The sequence below is a fragment of the Coenobita brevimanus genome, chromosome 92 (assembly GCF_032717465.1).
Source record: "Coenobita brevimanus isolate Jiangsu-jjx chromosome 92, ASM3271746v2, whole genome shotgun sequence".
NCBI lineage: Eukaryota > Metazoa > Arthropoda > Malacostraca > Decapoda > Coenobitidae > Coenobita > Coenobita brevimanus.
Window position 1 is genome coordinate 929,271 of NC_137045.1, and position 10,644 is coordinate 939,914.

Below are 10,644 nucleotides of genomic sequence, written 5' to 3' on the forward strand. Positions count from 1 at the left end.
AACTCACTCTCTTTCTTTATGGAGGGGTACTCTAAGAAACCTAAGACCATAGTAAAAAAAACTACTCCCATTCTTCTACAAATAGACACCAAGAACACCTTAGTGTTCATCATCTTGTCATGACAGCACATTGAAATATACCCAGTTGTGACTTTTTCGACCTTTTTGAGCAAAATTTAGCAGTATCGGAGACCTAACAGAAGCAATCCAGGCCACTTTTCATTGTCAGTGGCACAGTCAAGACTGAATGGGATGAAGAGAGCAGGCACATATAACAGAGTTGAAGGAAATCGAAAAGATGAAGGGAAAATGATGTAGGAAGGTGTCCCCCAGGGATTTAAGGATTAAAGTAAATCTTCAGTTTTCACTCATCTCATTGTTGTCATTTGAAAATGATGTAGGAAGGTGTCCCCCAGGGATTTAAGGATTAAAGTAAATCTTCACTTTTCACTCATCTCATTGTTGTCATTTTATTACCTAGCTTATGTTAAAATAGCAAACAAAAATTTTTATATTGATGTACTTTGATTCTACTACTTACAAGGGTAAATGTGTAGAAATAGTATGTAAGATGTACTGAGTTGCATCTAGTTCACAAAATGTTTAGCCTATAATATGCAGGGTGGTACATGAATTTTTCCTTCCTATATTGTGGGTTGTGGGAATGGTTTAGTCTGCTTGTGTGGGGAGTACAGACATTTAACTTGCTTCAGATAATCATTAATCCGCTCTGCAATCAGTAGACATTAAAAAGCATACCCTATAATGGATAAAAAGGTTATGGTGAATATTAATGGTGCAGGGTTGTTATTGTTGGCAGTAGGCTCCTTTGAAATGTGAATGCAGTGGCCTGAGGGACATTTACATAACCAGGTGGCAGAGCCATTTGGTTATAACAGTGCCACCACTTGAAGGCATACCTCTTCAGCAGCGTATACGCTGGTAACACTGACTTCAATCCCCACAACACTCAGAAATTGAGAAGGATAAGTCTTAGACCACCCTTTGCTGTTTTTAGTGCAAGCTTTACATGAGGCTATGTGTATGTGGAGTGCTTCTGATTATTGCTGTGGTTTTGGTTGAGTGCAGTAGTGATTCAGTTGTACTCCATCCTTCAGTCCGATTAAATATTTTAAAATTTTAATTCTGCTATCTGTAGATGCTTTTCTTCACTTTAGAAAAGACTTCAGTTTGGAGGGGTTAACTACTGTATAGTCTTCATTAACCCTTACAGTAATTGAGGTCATTCCTGATTAATAAAGTCATCGAGTGGTAGGCTAAGTAAAATTGATATTGTGTCAGTTTGTTGAGGAGGTTAATCAGAAGCTTATCTTTATCTTGTGTTCAAGCCTTTTAATACCTTCACTACGATCAAGCCTTTCAGATTTTAGTCATGCTGTCACCAGATGGTTTTATTAAGGATTGGAAGGCCTGGGTGATTGAGTGTACCTTTTCATTAAACTGATTAATGTAATCTAGGTGGAACAAGAATAAGGAAAAAAAATGCCATCTTACTGAAGGAGTTAACTCCTTCGCTATAATTAGAGATTGTACATGCAGTATGATATATTTACTGCTAGATGACTTTATGTAATGTTAGGAAGGACCTGTTGGAACTGGTAGAGATGTAACATTTCATTACTAGAGGTTGTTCCTGGGATGATTAGAAATTGTCTGGTGGTAGCACAAATGCAGTTTAAATGTGATTTTGATAGTCAAGGAGTTAATAAGCTAAACAGTGTCAGTGGGTGATGTCCATTTTACGTTTTTCTTGCCAATACTAAATGATTTAACTAAGAAAATGCCTCTTCCATTAAACTTGTTCACTATTGTTTTTTATTTTTTTAATTATTATTATATATAAGCTGAATAAAGTCATCAGTGGATGGCAAGATTAAATTGAAAAGACGTTTCAAGTCTCAGAGGGTTTATGCCGAATTCTGTTTCTAGTTGTGATTAAATATAAATTTAGAGTACATTGCATTGGCTCTGCGTTTCATAATTGTTTTAGTACTGAGACCTGCTGAGGAATATGCTTTGAAATAGCCAAAAACAATGACCTTTGAGTGATAGAGGATTATTCCATCTCCTTTTCTTAGCTCCTATACATAGTTCTGGTATAAGAATATTTGCCCTCCTCATCATTACCTTGATTTTTTATTCTTTCAGCATTGCTATTCATAGCTGTTGTGAATATCTGTAAAATTGGCATATTGTCCAGTGTATATAGTTGCAGGCAAAATGTGGATGATATTGTCTTTAACAAGAGACTAAATTTTTTACTAATTGTGAAGTATTGGAAAGGATGAAGACTCATACACCTTATTTTCTTTTGTAATTTAAGGGGCAGAGACATATTGATATATATATATATATATATACATCCCAACTCTTATTCCCAGCTATAAAGTGGGGCAAAGCAGTATCCAGAAAAAAAAACACACACACAAAATTATAGTCTGTTTAGTTTCATCAGGCAAAGCTGGACCATTCCCATTCCTTGAATACCAAGTAGTGGTCACCTAAGATTTGATGAGCCATAGTTATGAGGTAGGAATGAGTGTCCATAGGTACAAGTCAGATTGACCCTTTAGTCTGATTACACAACACTTGGCTATCAACTGAGCAGAGAGGGATTAAGGATCCTTGCCAGGTTAGAAGAAAAGCTGTGTATCAAATGGCATTCCTAATGAAATGGGCCATACAATCATTGATACATCATCTGCATTTACAAGTGGTAATATCTTTTTTTAATCTACAGGAAACAAAGCCACTGTATTCATTTGAGGACAACGGAGATTATGTATATGAAGTGGCCTGGTCTCCTATTCACCCAGCGCTTTTCACCACTGTGGATGGTTCAGGCAGGATTGATCTGTGGAACCTTAATCAAGATACGGAAGTAAGTTTTTCCTGACCAAGGATTGGATAAGAGAATAGTCATAGATGCTCTGTAGTAGTAGTATAGCTGTTTAGTAGTTGCCACCTCATGTACGCCTAGTTGTGAAGCCAGCATTCTGGCAGGTACTGGCCAATGCAACTGGGAACTCCCAGAGATCATTTGTGAAGGATATGTTGAATAATTGTGTGTATTATGATAGTGAGTTGCATGAGGTAAGTGTTTGTAATGGGGCTGCACTCCAATTTGGGTGTAGTGGTTTGCGAGTTGTGTGTTGGTAGTGACAAAGGAAGAGGTGATTGTTTAATATTGTTTACTGTTGTGTATAGTAGCATGAAAATAATGAATGGTTGTTAAGACAAAGATTTATACAGTAGTGTCTTTTGTTTTAAGTACTATGATGGTGTTTATTTTTATGTACATATTTTTTAGATATTCATGTTACACAAATTACAGTACTTTACACTAAAGTGTTGGAAGTAATCTTGGAGAGAAACATTGGGTTATAGGTACTAGAATAACATTTCTTGCAGGTACCAACTGCTAGCACAGTGGTGGAGGGTAACCCAGCATTGAACAGAGTATCGTGGACAAATTCTGGCCAACAAATTACAGTTGGTGATGACATGGGCAAGATCTGGATATATGATGTTGGAGAGGTAAGAGAGGTTTTGCCATTATTAATACGGTAGTATCAGTATGTCTTTATTTACAAAGAGCTTATTAGAGTTGGAATCAGAAAATGGGCATGTAGAGAGACTTGAAAATAGCTTGAAAAAATCTACTGATGTATATGTGGCTTTGTGGAGGATAGAACACCAAGAGGTACACCAAAGAAGACTTTAGTGAGGTCCTGCTTAATAGCATCAGGGTTAAGGGATTGAACCAGTATGCTGCCAGAGCAGTGGTGTAACCAGAGGGGTGACCAGGGTGGCCCTCACATTTGTCTATGTTCCTCAAACCTGGGCATAGACATAACAGTCCATTCTTTTGGACCCAGCAGTCGTCTAACATGCCACATTCCTTCATGTGTCACAGTTTTTGTGCCAATGCCAACCATCCATATTGTATAGATGCTAGTGTTGTCTCATTCAGGACTGGTGCAGTGGTATTAGCAGTTGTGTTTTATGACATCTTGCTTGGTCTTAAAGATCTGTAATGTCTGTTTTAATGAAATTCAGGTAAATGAACTGTTCCCTGCTTCAGCCTGGGATTGAAATCACTTAATTTAAGAGAGATGCAAGTCTCTCTAACCTCCATAATAATAGTCATTTTAGCAGCTGGCTCTGCCCTGTCGTGGTGATTGGGATGACCTGGTTAGGGATCTTGGTCAGATTAGAACAAAATACGCAGTATAGAAACCTGAGTATGTTAATAATAATATCGTTTCAGCAACTGGCTCTGCCCCGTGCGGACGACTGGGCCCGTCTGGTTCACACAATGGGTGAGCTGAAGAACAACCAGACTGATGATGACCACACCACCAGGCACTACGACTCTGCTTTCTCTTCCCTGTCATCTCTTGCTTCATCTCCACTAAGATAAAGCCAGACAAAAGTATTATACAGTAATTCCTCATTTAACACTTTCTCAACACATTTTTCACTATAGCGGATATTTAACAGGAGAGCATTTTTCTCATAACTTGCCATTGTTCATTAGTAAGCAGTTAGGTTGTGTAGTGAAGGGTTTGTGTTGAAACAGTTTACACTAGTACTTATCTCACAACCAGTGTATCACTTATTTCTTTCAGTTACAAATGGACTTCAATGCAAACATGTACCCCCAATCACATCAGATATATTTTGACACTTGTTTGCATCCATGAACATACTGTAATTTTTTAATATTTGAGAAAATATTTCATGCTGGAACATAATTCACACTTAAAGCAGTTTTCACAATACAGAAGTTTTCAAGAACACATCTACAGTGTTAAGTGTGGAATTACTGTATATCATCATCATATTTTTTTTTTTTTTTTTGAAGATGGGATAAGGTAGGGTCCAGTAAAGAGAGAAGGAGAAAATTATATGGTTAAAGTTTTAAACTGTGGTAGTATTATGTGTTGATGGTTTCATTTATCTATAATTATAATTTATTGGCTCTATTGGATACATTTATGTGAAGCTACAGAACATGGTGAATGTTTTTGGCATATACGATAGAGCCAGGATTCCAGGGGCTTGAATGATGAGTGAATGGAAGTGTGGCCCATTGGATTGGGCAATTTTGGGCTGTCTGGACATTGCTACTCCTCACCCTACCCTTGGGTGGGAAAGGTGGTCTGGATGATGATGATATATGGTTATGCAGTATACTGTATGTAGAAAGGTATGTGAACTTTGCAGTTAACAGTGGCGACATAAGATACCTACAGTAGCGTGTTTGTGGTACTGTTACTGCTGTGTACTTCAGTGTGGTGAGTGAGCCTGGATTAGGTAGATGATTGATTTAGGTATTTCAGTCATTCTTAATTATTTTTAATAGAAATTTCTCCTTTGCTTTGAAAGTTTCACAGTATCAAAAGAAGCAGATTTTATAAGATCAATTGCCAAAGAACTTAAAGAAATTAATGTCATTTCATAAGTTAGAACAAGATTTGAACAAGCATTTAAATTATTTAAAGACCATAAGATATTTCTGTTTCTTCAGCCATAAAAATCTTAGAGCGAGAAGTGTCTTTTTTTTTTTTTTTTTTTTTTACCCAAAAATCATCGCATATAAATGCTCTACAATTTTCTCTCAACAGTCGTTGACAAATTGTTTATACTGTATATCAGTGAGAATTCAGCGCTGAATAAATGAGTGAATGATAAAATATGGTAATTTATTCTCTCTCTCTCTCTCTCTCTCTCTTTTTCTCTTTAATTAGGAAGATCATTTATTCATTTGTAACATGTAGCAATTTCATAATATTAGAGCTATAAATTAGGGCAGGGGAGAAAGTTAAATGGAAACATTTTCCGATGTTGAGTACATCACTGAGTGAGGGGTGTGTGGCACGTAACGTCTGGGCCAGCCTGTGGAGTTCATGCAGTACTCGGAAACGATTCAACGCAGGTTGCGTCAAAAGAGTTTGAGAGGGTTAATGTACGTGTACAGGAGAATTGTTAAGATTGCTGGCTGAAAATGTGAATGATGAGTGTTATGGATTCATCAACAATATGCCACCTTAAATATGGCTCTATATAAAAGAACTAACTGATAAAATATGGAGTAAATGAAAACTTGCTTTATCTGTGCCTTTTACTGACAAATCAGTCCCAGTCTTGGTGGTGGTGTGATAGGAGTGCCCCAGTCATTTTTTTTTTTTTTTCCCAACATGTATTGCCATTAAGGGAAGTAGGCTGGTCATCTGCTCATTAAATTTACTGGACTGTGGTAGCATACCCTCGAGTCCCCACACCTCGAAGGAGGTAATAATGGGTTGACAGTATTGATTTTTACCTAAGTAGGTTGAATATGTGAATTATCACTATGTGCCACTGATAGCTGTAAGTCTGTACATTCCCTTCCATAGTTAGTCATAACATTTATCAACTTGGTTAGATAGTGAGTTGTAGGCAGCTTATGGGGTACAGGTTAACAAAAAATGTTTCAATTTGCCCTTGTAATGGCCTAAAACAACTAACCAAAGCATGGCTATGTTGCCTTATCCCTTGCATATGTGTAGTTGAGGTGCTGGACCAATACTGTATATCCACTTTGAAATTACATAATTACCTGTGTATATATTCTGTCCATGTTGAATTTTCCTAGGATTGCCACCGCTGAGTTTTTAATGCTGAGCTGTAACAAAAGATTAGCACTAAAATATGGTGCTAGTATTATTCTCTCATTAAATTAAGTTTTAAAAAGAACTAAAATCTCTCCCAAGTTAAGGGAGCAAAACTGTATTTGTATTTTTTATTCCCTCAACATTCACAGGTTCTTTGTCATACTGGAGTCAGATGAAAAGAGGATATATCCAAGGTGAACCAAATATCATGAGCTTCTGAGCTATATTCTAGGTGGCATAGGAGACAGTATCACCTTATTCTCAACTATTTATATTGCCTTATATGTCATTTAACCCTCTTGTATGTTATTGTGGCAAACCACTGTATGTTAACACTAGAAATATATAAATATCATCAAAGATAATATCAGGGTGTAATATGCCCAGTACATTGTCCAGAGAAAGGTGCTGTGAAATAACCAATACCACATAGAATACTTTCATTTACTTTGTAACCATGCTAGAAGAGTCCATGATGTCCTAGTAAAAGTTACGTCTAAAAATTGGTATTTCTCACTTGAACTTTGATATTTCTGTAATCTCCTTTCCAAATAACCCCATCATAAGATCTCTGGGATTTTCTGGCAGAAGTGGGTGAATATATGCAGTCCACAAGGTTCATGTCCAGATGAGACAGTCTACAACCACAGCAACAGCTGCAGTAGCAACCACAAAAACAACTGCCTGGTTTTAGTGCTGCCATCAGGTGAAGGCTTCCCCCACTAGCACCTTCATGTCTTCAGATCCTTCATGCTTACCACATTAAACCTCCCCTTAATTGTCATCCATCCATCATCCGATCCTACATTGCCCTATGAGCGTAGGAGCCCTGGGCTAGGCAGTTGGTCCAGACGGGGGAACATCTCTCACTGACATCTCCCCCCATTCCCTGCTCAGACTTATTTATCACATTTTAACTGTGACCCCTATGTTGATTTAGATAAAGAACCCCATGGCTTATGTTTTTAAGGTGAAGCCAAGATTTTAAAGTCAAATGACTGTGTGGCATGCTTCACTTGGTATTGTAGTCTGATGATACACCTAGTTTGATTTTACCTGAATGAACTGGACCATTCCCACAACTTGAATGCTATGTCTTGGTTGGATGAGCCTTTGTTAATGAGGTAGTAATGAGTCTTGCTTGTTACTAGTCATATATATATATATACAGATACTTCATTGTTTTATCAATCATCGTCTAATCCTGTTTTTCCTCATGAGCGTAGGAGCCCGGGCTAGGCAAGTTGGTCCTGACATTTAAGATGAGAGTGACCAGCCTCACTCATCCCTGAGTGGCATTATGTGAGCAATAAACCCCAACCACGCCTTGGATATAAACCTGCACCGGCTCAATCTGACTGGAGCGATTTAATTACCCACTAAACCACCAGGCGCCGTAATTTGGTTACTGTATATGGTTACCACCCAGCGTAGTAAAATGGTTTCCTAGTGAACAGGAAACCATTTGGCTTGTCACTTAGTGTAGAGTCACCCATAGACAGAAGGAAGAGGAATGAATGAAGGAAAGAAAGACAGAAGAGGGAAGATAGGAAGGAAGAGAGGAAAGGGCAGGCACCTGAGAGCAGCACTACATTGAGTGAGTGGATGGTGAGTGCCCCCACCAGCCACACACATACACGTGTATATATATATATATATATATATATATATACACGTGTATGTATATAAGCTGTGATGGCATTGTGTGAAACAAAAATGAAGGGGTGTGAAATGCGTAAGATTCAGCTTGAATGGATGAGGATGCAAGGAAGGAGTTGCATTGTTGATGAATGAGATGTGGCAGAGAGGAATGAGTGATTACAAATATGTGGGCTCAAAATGTATGTACAATATGTCAAGTTCAAGTGTGAGAAGGTGAAAGTGTCAGTGATTGTTGCGTATGCACTGTGTGATGACAGGAATAATAGAGAAAGACAGGTTTTGGAATGAGGTGGATGAAGCAGTGGAAGAAATGCTCAGGAGCCATAAAGTGATCATAATGGGCGGTATGAATGGAAGAGTAGGCACTGGTCCTGAGGATGAGATGAGGAATTGTAATGGAGTATCCGGAGAAAATGATAATGGGAAGCGACTGAAGGATGTGTGTCAGGAGAGGAGGTTGTGCATTTGTAACTCATATTTCAAACACACAGATGCTCGTAAATATACATGGTATAGACGGAACGGGGATCATGTTGAAAGGAGCCTGATTGATTATGTGCTCGTAGAGATGTCGATGCTGGGAATGGTTGCTGATACAAGGACCGTGAGAGGACAATGTGGAGGTCTGTCAGATCGTATGGTTGTGGTATACATGATCAAGCTCAGAGGAGTGAGGTGGACCAGGAGAGAGTGGAGCAGCCAGGGAGAAAAACTGAAAGTCAAGAAGCTGAGGATAAAAGAAATGGCAGATGAATACAGGACCAAAATAGGGGAGGAGTTAGAATCAGTGAATTGGAATGAAATGGATCTGGACAGGTTGTGTGATTCATTTAGGGACTGCTTAGTTAGGAATGCTAAACCGCTGTGTGGTGTGGCAAGAGTAACAACAAAGAAGAAAGGTATGACATGGTGGGATGAAGAGGTTAAGAAAACGGTGGAGAAAAAGAGGAAGAAGTGGCGAGAGTGGTTACAGGACAGGGGTTCAATTCAAATAATTGAATATATTGAGAACAAGAAGCATGTAAAGAGACTAGTGAAGAGGAGGGAGGAGGTAAATGATGATCTAGGAAGAAAAATGAATGCAAATTACACTGAGAAAAGGAAGTTATTCTGGAAAGAGGTGCAGAGATGTAGAAGTGGCAGCAGAAAGAAATGTGGAAGTGTGAAGGATGTAAGTGGTAGTTTAATTATTAACCCATGGGGGTGAAGTAAGTACCAGAAGAAAAGAATAAAAGCCTGATGAATGGGAATAGAGAGAGCAGAGTGGCTGTAAATATGATTGGTTTAGGGGGTTTGCAGAGAAGGAATGCAGTGTCAGGAAACGTGACACTTGCATTGGTGAAGAATGCTGTGAAGCAGCTGAAAAATGGGAAAGCAGCTGGGGTTGATGAGATGTATACAGAGATGATTAAGTGTAGTGGAGAGAGCAGAGTGAAGTGCTTGTTGAAGATATGTAAGACGGTTTGGATGAGTGAAACTGTGCCCTAAGAGTGGAAAAAGGCTGTGACTATACCCCTGTATAAAAATAAAGGTGAGTGAAGTGAGTGCAAGAATTATTGTGGTGTAAGTTATTGATTGTTGTAGGGAAGGTACATGGAAGAATTATTATAAAGATATCAGAAGTTCTGGTGAGTGATGAACAAGGTGGCTTTAAGAGTGGCAGACGATGTGTGGATCAAATATCTGCAGTGAGGCAGATAGTGCAGAAGGCTATAAGTTGTTTATGGCATATGTGGATCTGGAAATCAGTGATGGGGGTACAAAATTATGTGCCGAGGAAAAATTTCATGGCTACTCGGGTGGGGAGATCGTGAAATGGCCTCTATAGTTCTAGTTTGGAATTGTCAGCTGTGTCTAGTGACCATATAGAAAAAGACACATCACAAGCCTTTTTTTTTTTTTTTTTTTTTTTTTATATAGCAAACTAGAAAAAACTGAGTGGAAAAGAAGACTGCCAGGAAAAGTAGAATAGAAGGCAGTGATTGATCATATGTTTGTAAAGGAGTTGATTCATGAGATCTGTAGGTTCGATAAAGATCTCGATAGAGGAACTTGAATGTAATGTAAGACTGCTTTTGCAGTTAGTAAAAAGAAAAATGGAGTTGCGCAAAATGAAGTTTCAAGGAAAAAACTGAATGAACTTTTTACAAAGAAATACAGAAGGTTTATATGCGGCAGTTATGATGTAGATAATGTTGACATTAAAAGCAGTCTCCTCCCTCTGATCTTATAGTAAAAAATATTGGATGACCCAGTATGGGAAGCCATTTTATTTTATTATTTGCTGTTTATGCAATATATA

General features: G+C 38.2%; 1 protein-coding gene across 7 annotated transcripts in view; it reads left to right on the forward strand.

Moving 5' to 3' along the window:
- sw (cytoplasmic dynein 1 intermediate chain short wing) overlaps positions 1–4,859 on the forward strand; it is a 60,881-nt gene extending 56,022 nt beyond the window's left edge. For all 7 annotated transcript variants that reach the window (XM_080282033.1, XM_080282035.1, XM_080282037.1 and 4 more), the window contains 3 exons: positions 2,762–2,902; positions 3,433–3,558; positions 4,292–4,859. In XM_080282033.1, the coding sequence (XP_080138159.1) occupies positions 2,762–2,902; positions 3,433–3,558; positions 4,292–4,444 (420 nt within the window). In that variant the 3' untranslated portion in view covers positions 4,445–4,859. The remainder of the gene's footprint in view (positions 1–2,761; positions 2,903–3,432; positions 3,559–4,291) is intronic.
- Positions 4,860–10,644: the final 5,785 nt, after the last annotated feature.